Here is a 21,838-nt window from a genome sequence, read left to right on the forward strand (position 1 = left end):
AAACAAATTAATAAATGTAACATTTTCACCACACTTCATCATGGGATCATAGAAGGCAACATTAGAAAATTCTCGAATTATATTCCCTTTTTACAATTAAAATCATAGTTTCGATAAATACCCAGTACACATCGATAGAGGCATGAACATTTCTAACAAACAAGATATTGTTTCAGTAGGTCACTTGAGTTGACACAGGTGCACGTGCAATGAACTGTGAATTACTTTGAAAAAAAAATATAAACTAATTATGAACAAGTAAAGAGCAGAGTTACTGAATTGAGTTATAAAACGTGATAAACATTAATTACTTCTGCAAATTTTAATAAATATTGATATTTTAGTTTTCGTGAGTTTAATTGAAATATCAAAACTAAAATCATCAATGAAAATTAACATGCAACTTATTCATGAGTCCTATGCTCAAACCTTGGCTAAGTAAATGTGGTATACATGTATAATGACTATGGTGGACGACTAGCTTAGTATGATACTTCATATTATATAGATAAAAATAACAGAAAATCATTTTCATGTTTGATATTCAAACATTTACTAATATATAAACGCAGAAAAAAAAGTTGTTCCGTTTGAGTCATATAAAGATTAAAAAAGACAAACCAAAAAAGTTCGTTTAGTAATTACATGTATTTTGTTAAATATATGCGTAATTGAAATGTATGCAATGTATAAATTGACTTCCACAACAGAATGAAGCACCGATGAGCAAGTTTTCAACAAAAACTAATTAATTTTACACAAAAGCACGCACACACACACACACACACACACACACACACACACACACACACGTATTTATTTTGATTTTAAACATAAAAACTTCAGTTTTTTACGAGGAAGCAAATTTTTAATGCACCTTTTGTATACAAAGCAAGTTTTAAAACTTTAAAAACCAGGTAGCGTGTGATATAGCATGAAGATTAACTGTGAGGGAAGAGACAAGGGAGTGTTTTCATTTTATCATGTTTGCGTTTGTATTTCTGCATACTGTGTGTAAGTTAGAATGCCTGTACTTCTTATTTTACTTTCTATGCAATTGTTAATTTTTTTATATATAAAACTGATCCTACTTTTAAGAAACTAAAATATGGAACGTAAAGCAATCTTTGACTCAGATGTACCTTCTTCCTGCTTTTTTTAATTGTACATTACTTTGAATATGAAACTTAAAAAACTAAGCACCCTTTTTATTAGTTGTACGATTGAAAACATTTAAATGACAGATTGCTCATTACGAACATACAATGTAGAAACAACAAAGTGTGAGTATTTTAAAATGACTACGACAAGAAACATCTACGAATAATCATGTTTGACCGAAATAAAATCGACATTGAACAATTAGAATTGCAATAAACTTATTTTAGAACTTGCCTTCCTAAAATGACAGATTGATTAAAATTAAGATTCAATCTTACTTCACTACTAGTGTAGCTACTAGCCGGTAAAAATGATACCTAGCAAACAAAAAGAATAATCAATGTATATTAAATTATACAGAGATGAGATTACCCAGACGAGAAATGTTGATTTATTCCTCTTTTTGTCTGACATCATAATTTGTAAGAGGAAAATTAAAATGAAATTAACTTAAGTAGTGCTACTTTTATTTTTGTTTTGTTTTGTTTTTTGTTTGTCAATAGCTAAACTTGGAATAAGAAAGTACTTTAAGGGGTATCGCGTCTGATGTGTTGCAGAGATTGATTTTTTCGGTTTTTTTAGTTTGCTCACCTTTTGTAGGGTAGGGAAAAGGGTGCTAATAACCAGTTGGTCAATCATTTGTCTACCAAAAAGTACCGCGGCAAGGCAAATGCTTATATGAGTATTGATTTCTATCCTCAGTTTGAAGCTCAAACGTACGACAATGGTACAGGGTCTAAATTACTTAACCTGACAAATAAACTCTAGAGAAGGCTAAGTATTTTTTTTTAGATTTTTTTTTGCTACAAAAACGTTTATTATGAATATTTAGCATGTAGTTAAAACCTTCAAGATAATGAAGGTAAAAATTAATTAATGCAGTTTTTCAAAGAAATATAGAAAGCAAAATAAGTTTTGCACAGGACGACAATATTGTACCTTTGCCTCAATTAAGGCTTTCACACCGCTTTTCCGTTAAAATATACCTAGTGGAAGTTAATTAATCATAATTTAGTAATACATCACAATTTAACTATAAAAATTTCCGGCATTAAACTTGCATCTAATATTACTACTTTAAAAGTCTTCCTTAGTAACCTTCTGGTTTATACGGCGTCTTGTTAATGTTTTGTCTTAAACAAAGAACTTTTTGGTGTACAGAAATCATCAGATAACAATTTATTGTAATTTGATATATTTACATTTTCCAGTGTCTTTGCCTGTGATAACACTAATCGATTTTGTACTATATAACCCATAACTTCAAAAGACGTACAATTTGAGCGCCAGCGGGGCTAGCTTATATATATTTAAATATTTAATCGTACAATAGCTTAAAATTATACAAATATAAGGAATAAGGAATCATTTCGGGTAATTCGGGCTTTATTAGATTTGATCACGCCCCGACCGAAATTATCATCTCATAATACTCAAAGAATGATTCCTTATTCCTTAATTAAAACATTAAAAGATTAGACGATATTTCATACCAATGAAAATATCTTTGTAAAAATACTTTTGATTGCAGAAAGAAATTGTATCTTCTACACGTCATATTTTGGGTGGTAGAAAAATATTTTTAAAAATAGGGAAGGATGGTGCATCAATGATTTAAGACCTTATTTATTTATTAGACCATTTAAGAACTCATGCAATTTACGGAGGCTTTTGTCAAAAAATGCTCCACCCTTTAACAGTGGTACCGCAGTTCTCTTTCTCTCATTTTAGCAGCTGTTCTCTGGCCTTTCCCGATTCTTTATCTTAATTAGCTGATATTAAAACAGTTCTGAAGTGTGAATTGGTGACCCTTTGGAACATATGGCATATCTATTCACAACGTTTATCTTGGATTGTTCTTGCTAGTGGAATCGTTCGTGTTCTTTTAAACAGTTTTTGATTTGAAATATGTCAAATGTATTTTCAGGATTCTCTAAAGACATTTCCAAAGGAATGAATTCAGCTTTTTTTATTCATTTTTGGTGGTGATTAAGATTGCAATTTTTTCTATGTTCACTATCCGGGCATCTACATGTATATGTATTCAATAATGAACATTCATTTTATACAGATATATCTTCTTAAGTGTTGCTAATGTAGCTAGCTACAAATTCAATTTCATGTCCCTATCATATTTCTTTACCCTTAAATGTTGCGTTATAGACTATAGCATTCTAACAGCAGTAAGGCGAAAGAGCTAAATTACATCTACATGTGTCTAATGTTTATTGACATAATGTTAATATTTGTTGTTAACATCCGCTAATAGTTTTATTTTTGATTACTAGTACAGTTTTTTAATGTTCTTGTTTGTGTAATTTCTATACGTATTAATTTTTTTTTGGGGGGGGGGGGGGTTCTTTATATTTTGCAGATGTCACAATGATTGTGTTACACGAATCAACATCCTATGATATTAGTCGGTAAGAAAACTTGATAAACGGCCTATAAGAGATATGTGAAATCACTTTCAAACAGATAAAATTATGATACAAATAACGCAAATGTAATCTTCTTTTCAGAAGTGTTTGTTTAGAGACAGTTATCAAAGTTATGTTTGACCAAAACAAATGTAAATTTAGTCAAACATATGCAGAAGGTCTTTTAAAAGATGGTAAGTAATTAGAAACTTTAAGTTGGTGGTTCTGTTGTTCAATATAAAGGCAAAAATTCAACCTCTTTTATTACATAATATTGTCTGTAGATGTAAATGTACGACCTTCTGGTACATACTTACAATGTCAAATGCATGTATATAATTCTGTTTTTTCTTGATGCAGTCTCTATAATAAAATGCACTACTAGTATATGTGTGAACAATTTTATCTCATAAATGAAACCATGACTTTTATCACAGCTTCAGCTTTTGTTATATTTTCATTACTTTTTAATATAATATGTTTATTGATCTATAAGAAACCATACTATAGCTTTATTATGGAACCGATACATCAGTATGATCGGCATCATAATAAATATTTTTGAGCACAGATATCGAACCGAGTAAAAAGCTAGGTTAGAAAAAGTTCAAATATTATGACAAATATCAATAAATATGACCATCTACTGATTTAACCATTTGTTCGTATATTGCTTTTTTATAATCCCTTAATCAAAACTTCTAATTTACATCAAATTTTGTTTTAAACAATGTTTAATCTGAAATAATTATATGTATTTGTTCTGTGTATCAAAAAGTTTTTCCATTACAGGAAACTTTACATGTCAAAGCAGATGCAACGTCACTATCAAAGATGTTGCTTGGATTAACAATAAGCTTGTGGGCGTTAATATAACAGTTGGTCATAAAATCTACGAGTATTTACCCTGTCAACCGCCACTCGATTGGGAATTTTGGGAAAATGAGTTGCACATGAATGTCATCTGCGAGTCATGGACTGAAGGCAAGTACATGAAACATACCGATTTAAAATAAGGCCATAATTAATGTACATTCCTAAAAGTTTTGCATGATTTATTTACATGCATATAAATCAATATTTTAATTCCTTTTGCCTTACACAAATAAATTGAAAAATGTGACATTAACCTTTATGGGGAATTATGAATATGTCTACATTTGAAGAGGGAAAAAACCCAGATGTTTTAAGAATGAAAGCAAGAGGCCCGTGGGCCACATCGCTCAACTGATCAACAAAAGCCATAATAAAATCAGCTTTATGGAGTCATAAACAAAATAAATGGACAATGTAGTAGAATAGAATAAAAGATTTTAAAACACTTCTCTAGATATTTGTATGCAAACCAAGTAACGGCATTTCTGACTAAATGGTTTTGAAAGGAAGATCTCTTAACATTCTTCACTGTTTATCCTAATGTAAAATTCACCCCCCCCCCCCTCCCCGCATGATGGCCCCACAATACCTCTCAGGGATTATGGTTTGAACAAACTCAAATCTACTCTACATGCATCCACACAAGTTTCAGCTTTTCTGGCCAATTGGTGTTTAAGAAAAGTTTTTAACTGACATTACTTGAGGCCTACACAAGTTTCAGCTTTTATGGCCACTGGTTTTTTGGAAGAAGATTTTTAAAAAATTTCTCTATATTTTTACTATTAGGTTTGTGTCTGACTGACTACAGAAATGTATTGGGTTGATCAATCTCATATATGGCGAGGTAAAGCCAAGCCGTCTATTAAATTGATGAACCCAATATATTTCTGTAGTCAGTCAGTAACACACCTTATAAGTGTTTAGTTTTCTCGAGGACTATCAAGTGACATATTTATTTACAAAAAGCGATGATCGACGCAAAGCCATGTACAAGATCATAACATCTCGTCCAATTTAACTCATTTAAACTCTTCAAATTATCACTTATGAGTAGGCGAAGCGAAAGCCAATGACGGCCATATTGCTAAATATTAATTCTCACCGAACTAATACAGAGATATATGAGACAATCACGTGCTATGTATAAACCAACGAAGATGTGACATTTCAGTGCATTTCAGTGCGAGTGAAAACAGATTCCTATATTTAAATTAGATCCCCCCGCACCCTTAGGAATGATGATTGGAACAAACTTGAACTTACAGTAACTGATGATGTTTCCACCCAAGTTTCAGCTTTTCTTGCCATATTATTTTTGAGAAGAAGATTTTTGAATGATACAAACACATTTTCAGGAATGTTTTATCACTCCCTTTGAATTCCCTTCACCCAAGGATGATATGTGCCAAGTTTGGTTGAAATCGGCTCTGTGGTTCTGGAGAAGAGATCAAAATGTAAAGAGTTTACAGACAGACAGACAAACAGACAAACGCAGGACAATAAAGTGATCAGAAAAAATCAACCAAGCTTTCAGCTCAGGTGAGCTAAAATAAAAACTATTGAACATCAATTTTGACGCTACTAGTGTTTGGTCAATTTTTAATCATTAGCATATTGTAAAAGAAATTAAGAAAACATAATTGTTTATAAACATAATCATTTTTTTTAATTTGTCCCTAAACAAAGATTCCCTACCCAAGTTCAAATGAAAAGACAAAATTTGAAGTACATATTGACATGCTATTTCTGTCTAGTAGTATCAAATAATGAAGATTTTGATTTGTTTTATAAATTGTACATGCTTAGTTGATTTGGTTGTTCTATTGATATATCAATGCATTTTTAAAATCATTGTTGCTAATACTTGCAATTTAGCAATTAACTTATTAAAATTGTTTTTCCTTTAATCAAATTAGTTAAGGTCTCAGTCGGTGGGTACTGTGAGCTTGACGAACAATGCCAAGGTAGCAAAAGTTCAGTAGAATGCAACCTCAGGAAATGTGCGTGTAGAAATGGATATATTTTATATAATCTGACCTGTCATAAAGGTAGGTTGGATTTTTTTCATAAAAATACAGACAACTATGTTGCTAAAAAAGAAATTTATATAAGACCGCGGAACATTAACTGGCAAGATTGGAAATATACAGCGTACATTTGAAAACATGTGTGAATAACTTCAAATGTACCTATTGTATCGTTAGGAAATAAGAAAAAAAAACTTTGAATGTAAAAGTTGAAATACATAAAAATCCCTTTCACAAACTCAATTCAAGTAATTCTCAGGGTCATACAAACAGAAATAATCTTATATCGTGTATTTGTACCACGTGGACTTAATTGAAAGTAATTGACACGTGTTGAAAACTACAAGATCTTCGTCCTACTACAGTCATCATGGTATACGAGTTGGAGAATTAGAAAAGATATTATTTTATTAACAAACATGTCCAGGTGAATCTTTGCGAGCCCAGCATGTGTTTTGTTAACAGTAAATACGCATGCGTAATAGTATAGAAGACTGAACCCTGTGACACGATGTATAGGTCATAAGGAATTGTTAATTTTAATGAAATTATTAGATTTGTTTAATGGAGAAATTTGTAATTTTCTGAAAGTTTATACATTCATGAGTACAGCAAAAATACCGAATCCGATCGGAAAATTTTTTCAAGTCGGTTTCTTGAGAAGATGCGCCGTACTGTCTCTTTAACTACAAACAACAAAATTCTATATAACATCTAAAGCCTTAATAACTAATATAAAAATCAACATTCGTAAAGCTTAAATAATATTACTGTTACATAACTGAATAACTTAACTGTTTGAATAGGAAACCTTGCTTTGAACCAGGAGTGTTCAATCAGTGAACAATGTGCAGGATCGCCATACGCCAGTTGTCTTGGAGGGATATGTTCTTGTATCATAGAACACACTCCTGATTGTGCTCAAAGTATGCTATTTTATATTTGTTGGTTTTAAGGTGACCTGAGTCACTCAATGCAAGTGACCTATGTTACATGTAATACTTTATGTTTTCGCCCGTCGGTGTGCGTAGTGCATCAATCATGATTTGTACGTAAACATTTGTCAATTTAAAACTTTTTTAGTAACAGTTTGACTTAATGGTAATAATGAGCAAGAAAAGCTTTACCAAAATTGCGAAATTAATATCCCTATGGTCAGGGATGCGGTGATTAATGTTACAATTTGGTGATCATATGGTCAATATTTAATAATGTTTTTTAAAATATTCTTCTGTACAACTGGACATTCAGCAGACAAACTTAGCAAAAAGATATAATAAGTAAATTTATCCTCTACTTATATTGGAAATTTACGATCCCATTTTCAGAGATTCTGGTAATACGACAGCGCTCTAGTAAATATGCATTATTTTAGAAAATGTTTTTCATTACAGCAAGGCTTTCTTTTTCATACTTATTGTTTGGCCATTATTTTTTACCGAATTGTCTACGGATTTTTCTATTTTCCCGATTACGACAAAGAGCACAAGGCGGATGTGACTGTCAGCAGAGAATGCCCACTCTTCCATGGTATCTGATCTTGCTTCTAATTTTGGTAGAGGTCCGTGTTTGCTCTGTTCCTGATTTTTTGTAATTTTCCTTTGGACTTCTGATTCTACATTATGAATCTAAATTGTGTAATCCATTGCTCCAAGGTCAGGATTCCGGAAAAAAGTTGACTGCATATTTAGAAAGACTATGAGGCCTTCTGCCAAAATTATAAATGGCATGTCCCCTGAGGTAGGGCTTTTCAATTTTTAATGAGTAAGGTGTGGTTAAAATAACCATATATTGTTGTTGTATAAAATGTCCAAAAAACTGTCTTCTCCTTCTACGGACCTCTTCTACGGACTTCTTCTACGGACTTCTACGGACACTGAATAAAAACTGATTGCATATATAGAAAAACCATAAATCTGTCTTCTAAAATCAAATTTCATGACACCTAAGGCAGGGGTTCTCGCTCGATGGGGATCATTGAGTATATATATAATATTTAGAAATCTTATACTTTTGTTTTGCGTGTTGAATTTAATGAAATTCAAAGTACTGACGGGAGTTGATTTTATCATTTATTTTAGAATCAATTTATATTGCATGGCAATGAGTTTCTAGTTTGTATTGAATTACGCCCTTTTTTATAATACGAATTTTTAGACTTTTCCGACAAGAATTTCGAAAAACCCCATATGAATCATGTTGTGTAATATTTAAAGATAGAATTCAACTACTAGTATGTATTAGTTATCGAAACAATTCTAAAAATTGTATGGATCCAAGCACTATTGATATCGAACTCTAGTCTCGTTTAACTATACGCTCGGCTGTCTCCGTTAATATCCGACAAGCAAGAGAGCCCCTTGTCTGCTTGTGGCAGATTTACGGAGACAGCTGAGCGTCTGGTTGAACGAGACTATATTAACTCTGGCGTAGGAAAACATGAGACTATAAAAATATCTAAATTGTTCGTAGTATATAAAATTTGATTATTTTCAAAATGTTTATAGATAAGTTTCCTTGAAAAACAATGCTTCAGCATACATTACATCGATTTTTTTCTATTATTTAAGAGAACTTAGTCTTGTCAGCGGTAACTGCATAGGAGAGTTGATTAAAATCAACTCCCAAAAATGAAGACATATTTAGAGGAGTTAATGAAGTGTCTATCAAAGTTAAGATATCATGAAAGCCTTTGCTCCATGTGACAAAAAATCAGTTTGTTGTTGTTTCGTTTGGGGTATTTTCAGGAGACGGGGGTTGTGACAAGAGTTGAGATTTTTTCCTTTTGTGCTTTGGTTGTTTGTTTTGTTGTCTTTTTTAAGGGGGGGGGTGTTCTTCAAATATGATGTGCATAGGCTAACTCCATTCTTTAGATATGCGGACATAAGAAAGAATGGAAAATGAGAAGATGTGTAGGCAGTGTACCATTTTTTCATTTAAATGACCTTGGGGAAGAAATTTTGTCTAGCCCCTAGAAATTGTGGTTGGGGTTGGGGTGAGGTAAAACGTATTCTAACCATCTTTAGTTGATGAACGAAAACATGAAAATAATCTTGACAGTGGACATATTATGGAGATATTATTTCCCATCATAAGAGTCTTGCACCTTTCAATATCCGGTCATGCACTCTTATTATCTTAAAGATATCTAAAAATAACATTATCTGCCTAAGTATGCTAGACAATACTAGCGTGTTTAGCAAATACTTTATTTAAGTTGTATACTTTGACCCAAATGTATATTGTTTTAATGAAAAGATGAATATTTCAATCTATATCAGTGTAATTTAATGGACATACTTAAAGAATTGCTTTTATCTGCTTATCAAAATGTTTACAAGAAAAAGTGGAATCAATATTCATAATTTTGTACAAAATGTCAATTATCATTGATTTTGCGACAGAAATTGATAAATGAAATAAAGAAAAAGGAAACAATGACAGAGTATTTAAGGTCACTCACTACATCTAGGCTTATATTTTTTAAGACACAACTTCACAAGATGGCGACTTCAAACTTTTATTTAAATGTTTGCATAGATCAATAAGGCAGAATATTATAGCTCTTCGTTTATCAAAAATTGAATATTCCTCAACTATTTAACTAATAAACTTCATCATTTTATTTTTTCACAATTAAGTCTTTTTCTGCTGATTAGAGAACTATTGTAAGGTGTAGTGAGCCATTTTAAAGTGTGTAAAAAAACACACAAAAATTCTTCTATGTGAATGTGGTAATGTATGTATCGTTATTTTTAAATCTATAGGTTCGTCTGTGTAATATGTATTTAAAATATATTAAAAATAGTTATAGGAGTATTATAGAAAAATCAAGGGTAAGTGGAGGCACAAACTTGACAAATGACGTACGAGCCAAAATGCTCACCTGAGTCTGCGTTACAGTGCCTTTAAGATAACTTACTACTATAGTAAAGGAAACGAAATGGTATTTCTGAATGCAAATTGATTTAAAACATACAAAAACATTTTATTACTAGAATAAAGTTTTAAAAATATGTTCATGCTTCTCCTTGAAAGCGTGCTTTCTGGTCTTTTTTAGTAGATCAACAGTAAACGTTTTACTAAAAATAACACTAAGACTTAATTTGATGTTGTGTAGAAGCTTGTTTTATTAATAATCATTAGTGTTTATCGCATTTTTAAAACAAAAATAGTATTTATAAAGTTAATCTTACAACAGTTATTATTGATATATTTATACGAATAATTCTACATTGAATTTATTTTTATAAAAGTGCTTAAAACTTCTACATAAGATATAGTCTAAGTATTTTCATAAAAAATGGAAATAAAAATTAAAGCGCATTTACTTTTTCCGTAATATAAAAATTCTTGTTTACTACAAATGTAGGTTCTTTCCATTGTATTCCGCATTACTAATCTGAATACTATCAGAAATCATAACATCCACACTTTCTTTAGAGTTTTTGTTTTCTTATTCCTTACAATGACCTCCTTAGGACATTTTATTATTATTTATGAATAAATTTTGAAGATATTCTGACCAGCATCAATTTGTACATTTTAACATCATTTTAACATTGAGGGATTTTTTTTATTATATTATAATACAACCCGAGGGTCTATTACATACAGATTATATTAAATTACAAAATATGGCTTTCATTATCCTCAGGATTTAAATTCAATATAGTTTTTTTTTCAAAATATTTTAATTCATGACCCCAGGACGGTTCAATGGTTATATTAATGATAAGCATTATCCTTAAAACCTTTAACCTGCCTGTTGGCGAGGTTATACTTGTGTTTCCTGTCATTCTTACCTATTTATTATTTTCACTTATTTATTTTCGTTTCACTCAACACTGAATAGAATTAAATATTTTCAAAATTTAAGAATACCAGACTCATTTTAATTTCTTGATCCTTCATTATCAAATGAATCTTGTTTTTGAGCAAACCAGTTTCGTCTATCGGTTTAGTTTGCATTCTATGTAATTAATAAATAGGAATTCTATGAATCCTTTTAAAGGGCTTCATTATAATCAGGTGACCGTTAAGTTCCTTGTACTTTTGTTTTTAAATGAGATTACGATAAAGATAGGGTTATGTTTATGATTACTCATTATGCTACAGAGGATTGCTGTTTGACATCGTATTTTCTAAAATGAATATAAAAATGCCAACGCATTGCACACGGTGGTTTAGATTTGCTGTCTATAAACTAAATGAACTCCTGTTCGAAAATTAGCTTTTCCGAAAATAAATTTAACCCACGAGGTGATAGAATATTTATATAATACTTTCTTTAATTTATGGCATCTTTTTGTTACTCTAATAAGACGTTTCTCTCTTTTGTCAGCAACATCTTGTTCTTTTTCTTTATGGTTGAAAGTTTCTTTTGTAGACAATTGTTGATCATCACATTTTTAAAAAATCTTTGACAACTGTTTGGATGGTTTTTTTTGTTAAAATGCAAAAATATGTATTTCAAAACAGTTACTGAATTGCTGCCACCCTCTCATATTAACTAGCCAATGGTCCAGTTTGGGCACTTGGCTAGTAAAGAGAACAGGAAGATGTCTCGGTCTATTATATTTTACTATAAAAATAATTTAACGCGATGAATTTGTTTCTTTTATTAAGTTGCGCTATATTTTGGATTTATGTTTCAATGCAGATTCCTAAATTTAAAAAAGAAAAAAGCGAGAGTACTAATACTTACTGTGTAGTGTCAAAAAACTAATTAAAAATGTTATTCCATTGATCAAATTAGGTAAGGTCCCAGTTGGTGGATACTGCAAGCTGGATGAACAATGTCATGGAAGTGAAAATTCGGGGATATGCAAACTCGGGAAATGTATTTGTAAAGATGGATACATTTTATATAATCTGGAATGTCTTGACGGTAGGCTTGATTTTTTTTTTTTTTACTAAAAAAAATACGAGTATGTTTTTAAAGATGGCTCGACACATCAGTACATCATTTGATGGTTCGATAAAGAACAAGTCTTGAAAAATAATTTTGCAGACAAAAATTGGCTTTCAATTATATTATATAATTTTTTTTCTTTTACATATAAACAACAAGCATCGTTTTGGCTGCGATCGGGATATATTAGAGCGTATTGGGTATCAATGATGCACAAGATAATATTTTTAAAATGCATTTAAAAAACAGCCAAATAAACTTTAAAATATTTTTTTTATTATTTATGGAAATGAAAATTAAGAATTGTGTATATTTTTTAACCTATTGATAAAAACTACAAATTAACTATCACTCGCATTAAACAATTGCTATACAATCATATTTCATTAAAAAATTGACGCGAGATTATGAAATTCAAGAAAAATAGTAAAATCCTATATTGAACCAATCCAAATTGTAAATAAAGTGATCCCGAACAAAATCATTTAAAGTCTGAATAAATCACAACTTTGCAAACATTCGAGGTTCTTAAGCTGTAAAAATAGTTTGTTCAATTACTGATCTATAATGCATATCAATTATTCAGAATTAACTGCAGTATTTTAATATAATTTCAATTTTTAAATTATTCTGATCGGGGAGAATTTTTTCAATTGGGTTCAGTTCAAATTTGATAATTTGTCAATTTTTTAAAATTTTGCATTTTCGTTTTAATTTCTTTGCAAAATATTATTGTTTATTAAATGCTTTATGTGACAATTTGTTATTCTTTCAATTGTATCCATAGATTTAAAAGAAACAAAATCAATAATTAAAACCTTGACCAGACTATCTATGACATGAATTCATTCATAATCACATTACACATTAATTAAGACTAAGTTGTAAGCTTTAAAACACCCTGTTTGCAGTCAAAACAATTTTACATTTCGCTGAAAATTTAGAAAAAAAATCCGCATAAAATAATTGAAAGCCGATATAAATCCCTTCTTTTTTTGGCAATCATATTTCCAAAAAATGATTCATTATTGTTCAATCAATAAAACGTTGATGTGTCGAGAAACCTTAATTAAAAGGAGGTTATTTAACTTACCATCAATATACACTATTTTGATATGCTATATATATGAATCAGAAAAGCATTTATTACCTTTCTTCTTTCATGTGGTGATTAGATCCTTAAATTTGTTTTCAATACTTATCAAACTCATATGTTTAACCGTCGATATTGAATAGATATTCATTAAAAACAGTATATAAAACATGTACTTGTACGGAAAAAACATCACTCGCTGTGGCTCTCATTTCAACATTTAGGTATATAGACGACGTATTATCAATTAACAATTATTATATCCATACTTACGTCGACTTGATAATTCCTAGTAAACTTGAAATAAAAGATACCACAGAGTCTGCGTCATCTGTTTCATATTTGAATATTTTTCTGTAAATGGACATTGATGGTAACCTAACAACAAAACTTAATGATAAACGCGATGACTTCAATCTTTCTATAGTCAATCTTTCCTTACTTATGTAGCAATATACCTTCATCACCTGCATATGGTGCTTTTGTCTCTCAGTCAATTCGATACGCAAGGGCACGCTCTTCGTATGAAAGGTTTCTAAGGCGAGGCAAGCGACTGACAAACAAGTTGATAAAACAGGACTATCAACAGTCTCGTTTGAAGTCATCTTTTCGTAAGTTCGATGATCGATACAACGACCTTGTCAGCAAATACAATCGTCCACTGGGTCGCATGTTGACTGACTTTTTCATACTAATTGTTAGACCATAAATAATCACCTGTCTACGGACTTTTCCGGTTTTTCCGATTACGACAAAGAGCACACGGCGGGTGTGACTGGTCTGCAGAGGATGCTCACTCCTCCTAGGCACTGATCCTACCTCTATCTTTTTAGAGATCCGTGTTGCTCTGCTTTGAATTTGTATTTTGTTTTGTGGATTTTTGATATGGTTGACAGTTTGTTATTGTCTTTTTGTCACAATATATATTCTAAAATAAATTTGCTCTCCCCAAATCATACACGGACCAATTCGAGCCCTAGGCTACAGCTGATAACACGAGAAGATGTCCCTCACTAACAAATCTATAGTAATATTTATTTTAAGCAATGCATCTATCTCAATGATATCGTTGTACTATAAATAATTATCTGAATGTTCAATTACTAATACATCAATCCGAATTCCTGAATTTAAAAAAAAAAGCGTAAGTAGTAATAGTCTGATAATCCTTTGAAGTTGCCAATCAATGTTAAAATTATTTTTTAGTTATTTTTTATTGATGATTTAGTCAAGGTTCCAGTCGGTGGAAACTGCACGCTGGACGAACAATGTCAAGGAAGCAAACATTCGCGAGTATGCGAACACGGGAGATGTGTCTGTAGAACTGGATTTCTTTTATCTAATCTTGAAGGTTATGAGGGTAAGCTTTAAATTCCTTTTAAAAATACATACTAAAAGGAAAGTATTATATCATTAAACATACATCAGCAGTCCCTTTTTATACAATGAGTTATAGAAAATCGACAATGATTTTGATAATATTCAAATGAGACTGCAAAAAATGACACAGTGTGATTAAATAATATTTAGTGAATGAAAACAGAAATAAAACAGAAGCACACTTTAAACGTTCTTTAGTGGCTATTATCAAAACTATGAAAATTAGTTTTTGATACAATTTTAATTCTTTCTTAGCTTAAAAATTAAAGATTATAATTGTATAGATGTAAAGGTGTATTACTAAAGCATATGAAAATTAGTTTCTGCTTGAATAGGAAACCTTGCTTTGAATCAGCCGTGCTCCTACAGTGAACAATGTTCAGGAACACCGTACGCCAGTTGTCTTGGGGGAAAATGTTCTTGTATCGAAGGATACACGGCTAAGGAATCCACTTGTTGTTCTCAAAGTATACTTCTTTATTTGTTGTTTTCTTTTAAATATGATTTTTATAATGGTATGATTATAATAATATTCAATTAAAGACTTTGATATCAATATTACAATTTTTTATTATTTTCTATAATAAAGTATGCTAACTCGTTAATCTGTTCGGATGGTTTAATTTTGCTATTTATAATAATTCATAAATCAATATGAATTCATGCAGATTCCTATTTCAAAAAGCTCTACTGGGTATCAATTATGATTAGGCGATATGAAAATAAAGAAGTTGCAACTGTATTTCAATGCATTGATTTCTTTAGTTAAGGTTCCAGTCGGTGGGCACTGCATACTGGACGAACAATGTCAAGGAGGAGAACATTCGGCAGTATGCGAACTTGGAAGATGTGTGTGTAGAACCGGATTTGTTTTAATAAATCTTGAATGTCATGAAGGTGAGCTTGAAATACTATATAAGAAATACAAACTAAAAAGAGGGACATTTAATTTTCGTTCATTCCACAATATTTTGATATGCTACCACATTAACTTGACAAGCGAAAAACTTATGACGTATGACGTTTTTCCCTTCCATATTACTGTAAATTCCTAATTAAACGCGAGGAATTAATATCCGCGTAAAATCGCGAGAAGCCCGTCTCGCGAATTTAAAAATCTCGCTTTTAATTTTCAGACATATGTTAACTACATGAAACTATGATAAAATTTCGGCATTCGCGATTTTATGTTCTCGCGATTTGATGGAAAACCGTTGAATCGCGGAATTAAGTACTCGCGTAAAATAAGGAATCTACAGTATCAGTTCTCAAATTTTCCTTTTAACATCAAAAAAAAAACTTCAAAAGTTCATTTATACATATCTATTCAATATCTTAAATATTGAATAGATAGTCATCGAAAACTGGATATTAAAAATAAGAACTCTAAATCTTCTCAAATTAAACAAAATATTAACAAAAAATTGTGTTGAATAAAATTTTGTATTTTCTTGAGCAAACTTAGCCTAACAATTTAATAATTTCACATGAATAGTATGTAAAAGTGTATCTGTATAACATATGAATATTAGATTTCTCTTTGGATAGGAAACCTTGCTTTGAACCAGTCGTGTTCTTTCAATGAACAATGTTCAGGGTCATCATACGCCAGTTGTCTTGGGGGGAAATGTACTTGTATCGAAGGCTATACAGCTATGAACTCTTCTGATTGTGTCCACAGTATGCCTTTTATATGAAAATGTTTTTTTTAAAATATGATTATGATAATAATATGGTTTTACTAAAAATTGTCATGTTATCTTTAATAGAGGATTTAGTTTTCCAAAAAGACTTTGATAACAGATATTACATCTGCTTTATATCATTTCTATTATAAATATAAAAAATTAAAATATTGTTATTTATTGCATTTGTAAGATAGCTTAGATGTTATCTACATCTTTGGAATATTAATATATTAATGCATATTCCTAATAAAAAAAGACGCTTGAGTATCAATTAAATAGTACCGATATAAGTATATACCAGTTGCAACTGTGTTACCATTGAATTATTCTATAGCCAAAATCCCCTGTCGGTGGGTACTGCACGCAAAACGAACAATGTCAAGGAAGCAAAACTTTTAAGGAAGCAATTTATTAATCCTTATCTATAGAATACTGTAAATATTGAATAGATAGTCGATAGTCAATAGTCAATAAAAACTGACTATGAAAAAGTACAAACTTGAAATGCTGTTAAGTTTAAAGAGTATGTGTAAAAGTGATCAATGAAATTTTCTATTTTTTAAACAAATTTTGCCGGACAATGAATCAAAGTATTACACCTATATATGTTGTAAAGATGTACTACTAGGATAGGATATATGGAAAAAAAACCTTTTTTGATAGGAAACCTTGCTTTAAACCAGCCGTGTTCCTTAAGTGAGCAATGTTCAGGATCACCATACGCCAGCTGTCTTGGAGGAATGTGTTCTTGTATCGTTGGGTACACTGCTGAAAACTCCAATGATTGTGTTCAAAGTATGCCTTCTGTATCTAAATAGTTTTTAAATTTTGACTAAGATAATAATATGTTTATATGGGTAATAATTATGTAATATTTTATAGAGGATTTATATTCTCCGAAAAGCCTTCGACAACAGAAATTACGTCTGTTTACTGGCATACATATGATATAAAAATATCAAACACATTTACTTTTTGTATTTGATTTGAAAATATTTTATTATGCAAACATACATTTACATCAATGGATAAGGCAGCAGGCAATGCCTATGTTAGCCTTTTCCATAATGGCTTATTGTACTTATTGTGTCTGTTTAGATGGCCTAGATGTTTTTTTATCTTTCGAAAATTAATATATCAATGCATATTCTTAAATATAATGAAGTTTTAGTATTTAATAATATTTAAGCATTATGTTGACATGCACTTTTATTTATGTTGAAATGAAACTTATCCTATCCTCATGCAATATAGCCATGTTGAAATGCAACTTATTTATGTCGACATTCAACTATGTCATGTTGACATGCAACTCATCTATGTCGACGTTCAACTCAGTGATGTTGACATGCAACTTATTAATGTAAACATTCAACCTAGTCATGTTCACATACAATTAATTTAATGCAAATTAGTTATGTCAACATCAAAAATAATTAGTTGACATGCAAGATAAGTATGCAAACATGCTACTTTTTTATGTCTACATGTTAGATAAATATCTTGACATGCACTTTTTTATGTTGACATGCAAGTCATTAATGCTAACAAGTTGAATGTTAAGATAAATAAGATGAATGTCAACATATATAAGTTGCATGCGACATCAATTAGGTGCATGTCAACATGATTTTCTCACATGTTAACATGACTTCGTTGCATGTCAATATGAATAAGTTGCACGTCGACATTTATAAGTTACATGTCAATAGAATAAAATACAACTTTATTAAGTAGCATATTGCATGTTGGAAGTCACGTTTGGGAGACATTTGATATTTTTTGAAAACATTTTAATTGATTGCAAACCTTTTTGCATGTCAGCATAATTATGTTGCATGTTGACATCACTATCTTGCATGTCAACATACTTAAATTCTATGTTGACTTATTTAATGAAAAAGAATAACTTGCATACAAGGGGCAGAAGATTGTCACCAAAACATTTAGCCGTAACTATTATAAATATTACAATTATATAATTTCTCATTTGAATAAAAATACAGTTTGTTGTTTAAATAGAAACCCTTGCTTTGAACCAGTCCTGCACCTTAAGCGACCAATGTGCCGGATCGCCGTTCGCCAGTTGCTTTGGAGGAAAATGTACCTGCATCAAAGGATACACTGCTGAGAACTCTACTAAGTGTGTTCAAAGTATGCCTTTTTATTTCCGTGTTTTCAATATAATTTTGAATAATGCTATAACAATAGTAGATAATAAATATTCCACTTGAAGGCTAAATTGCGTCCATTATCTTTCACAGTCCTTTCCTATGAACTTATGTCGCGCAAAATGTTTGAACTTTCTGTTAAATTGTACTTTCTTCAAATTAATTCGCAAATCAATAAAGTAATAAAATAAATTCGTTTTTTGTACAGGTAATTCGATGCATTTTCTAAGTTGCATTCGTCTGTTTTAATCCATAAATAGCAAAACCTCTATCAAATGCATTTCCCTTCAAAGTGTTATGATTCGATTCCACTTCCATTTGTCAAATATGTCAAGTATGTTGAGAACAATTATTTGAGTATATTCTAAACCAAGTATATAGCACCAACCATCTATAAAACGCAATCGATGGTGTACCATATGAACCACAAATTTGGATCAGTTCTAAGAGGGACAATTTTCTTAATCAGCGGTAAGCCATGTTAAATCAAACTAAAAATGCCATATCCATTCTAATACCAGTAACATTTTATTTCTTTGTAGGTCAGGAAATTACCGTTTCAAGTTCTCTACAACATCATCAAGGTAACCAATCATAACAATTTTGTTACTACTACACAGTATCTGTGACTATATACAATCGGTAATAGTGACATGAGTGTTATGTTAGCGTCTCCTGCGATATACATATACATGCATCTGAACTCTAGAAAGACATATATAGACGATAGCAACCTCTCATATATGTATAATACATTGTAACCACAAATATATAATTTCATTACTCATTAATTTTTGCCATCATATAAAATTAGTTTTCAACGCTTTTCTTTAAACAGTTTACCTTATCATCCATGAAGATGTCAAAGAATGTTTAAAGTTTATTTTAGTTTACAAAAACGTGTTCATGTTTTTTTACTTTGAATTTTAAAATCGAAATCCTATCTGCATTATTATATTCAACTAAGTAGTTTCAACCAGGTATATATATATATATATATATATATATATATATATATATATATATATATATATATATATATATCGACAAACATTTACTGACATGTTTAATTATATGATTACATTGACTACACGTGTATGCTTTATAGAAGAAGCAAAAATAGGAACAACACTCGGGGCATTATTTGGCGGACTATTTCTTGGCGTGCTCCTTACAACCGTCGCTGTGGTGATTATTTATAAACGGGCAAAAACACATGTCAACAAACGGTCAGTTAACCCAATTAGATATATTCTTAAACTCTGTTTGTTCCTTACTAATGTTTATGATTGAGATTTGTTTGGGTTTTTTAAGAGAAGAACCCAACGTTACATTTGCTGATAATAATAGATACAGTTTAGCGAAAATTGTGGACCACGGTACATTCTACAACTTCAATACAAAAGATAAAAAGGTAATAACACATATAATGCACATATAGATAAAGAATGAATTCAGAACAACCAGTACGGAAAAGAATATGTCTATACAACAATTTTATTTTGTACTTCACTATCAAAATTAACATTATTTACTAAAGTATAGTCTGATTGATTTTTGAATTTCATACCAATGCAAGAAGTTTTTGTTTGATAGTAAAAAGTTAAATTATATGTATAGTAACAACCTTACGGTCTCTATTATTTAAGCATTGAATCATATTTTTTTTTTAAAGATGTAGTTTCATAACTGCAACGGTGTGTGCATACAAATTGAATAACGCACGTTAGCGCGTTATGAAAATTTGTTTGAACACACCATTACAGTTATGAGACCACATCTTTTTAAAAATAATGATTCAATGCTTATATATACGTTTTTTAATTTTCATTCCTTTTCGCATATATGATTTTTTTTTAAATCTCTGTCTTATTCAATGCGTAATGCGCACCTAATAGAAGAGCCATTAGAACAGCCGAAATATGCTGACAAAAATAGTTCACAGCGTTTTAACTTATAGTTACACAATTTAACTTTTTAGTATGTAATTTTATGAATTTACATTTGGTATTACTATACTAAGAATTAATCAATTGATTTCATTAAACTGTTAAAAAATATTTACACCAATGAAATATCAATCAGTGTAAGTATAATATCAGGTCGTGATCCGTTTGAAGTCGCGAAAAGAGTCAGTAACGTTTTTCAGGAAATACTAAAGAAAGACTGAATGTATTCATAGGCACCATATTTGGTGATTAAGTCTTCTGTGTTATGCGTAAATATTACTCAAATCAATCAATGCTATTTATTAGAGGAAAGGAAAGTAAATGTAAATATAAGACCTTATCCAAACAATAACAAAATACATTATATCTGAATATTTTAAACAATCTACAAACAGTCAAAAGAAATACATTTTTCCTATTTTAAGCGGGAAGTATCCCCATACGCTTGCTCGGACGAAACATGGATATACGACAATGTGAACAGTAAACAAAGAAATGGACAGACACAAGAAGCCGTATACAACCATTTACATGAGCAGATTAAACAGGATGACAGCGATTACTATGATCACGCATGCGCTGCATCTGCTCATATTTGAGATATGGGGGATTATAGCCATCTCCGACATACTACGTCATAGAGTGGTGACAACTTACATGTAAGTAGTCTTTATAGCAATATCATTTGTCACATCACAAATGTGGGACATGTTATACTGAAGATTTGAGAATACATGTACATCATATAAGATCCGACAAATACTGTTTTGGATGTATGTTATATTAAAAGAGATGTTTAAAATATCTGATTTATATTATAAGATTAATATAATGTTTACTCTTTTTGTACCTTTGCCAACCTGTATTTTGATTTAGCATTAGCTTTCATAACAAATAACAATATTTATAACTGATTTATATAACATGTGTATATAATATATTGTAGATATATAAGCTTTACATGAAACTTAATTTTAGGTAACTTCAACCGAAGTTATTAATGAGATTTTTTGATCACCCGATGTTCTTCGGGCATATGGGGATGTGCTGAAATATTGTACATTTCATGATCAATTGCAAAATGTTAAAATTTCTTGAACTGGCTTGTTTCTGTCCCAAAGTGCCAAAAACTGTAGTTTTGAATGCAAATTACGCTTAT

At 30.6% G+C, this 21,838-nt stretch overlaps 1 protein-coding gene across 1 annotated transcript; it reads left to right on the forward strand.

Annotated features, from left to right (window-relative positions):
* Nucleotides 1-983: 983 nt before the first annotated feature.
* LOC128179344 (uncharacterized) lies at nt 984-21,278 on the forward strand. The gene is made up of 10 exons (XM_052846745.1): nt 984-1,014; nt 3,536-3,584; nt 3,684-3,775; nt 4,374-4,565; nt 12,243-12,374; nt 17,223-17,354; nt 19,273-19,314; nt 19,839-19,959; nt 20,045-20,144; nt 21,105-21,278. The coding sequence occupies exons 1-10, from the start codon at nt 984-986 to the stop codon at nt 21,276-21,278; spliced, it is 1,065 nt and encodes a 354-aa protein (XP_052702705.1).
* Nucleotides 21,279-21,838: the final 560 nt, after the last annotated feature.

This window comes from Crassostrea angulata, chromosome 4, assembly GCF_025612915.1.
Source record: "Crassostrea angulata isolate pt1a10 chromosome 4, ASM2561291v2, whole genome shotgun sequence".
NCBI lineage: Eukaryota > Metazoa > Mollusca > Bivalvia > Ostreida > Ostreidae > Magallana > Magallana angulata.

Bases quoted from the DNA above. Each gene is read 5' to 3' on its own strand.
- LOC128179344 (XM_052846745.1), top strand. From the start codon at position 984: ATGTTTGCGTTTGTATTTCTGCATACTGTGT. The intron at 3,585-3,683 runs GTAAGAAAACTT...TCTTCTTTTCAG, and splicing joins ACATCCTATGATATTAGTCG to AAGTGTTTGTTTAGAGACAG. The intron at 12,375-17,222 runs GTAGGCTTGATT...CTTTTTTGATAG, and splicing joins TAATCTGGAATGTCTTGACG to GAAACCTTGCTTTAAACCAG.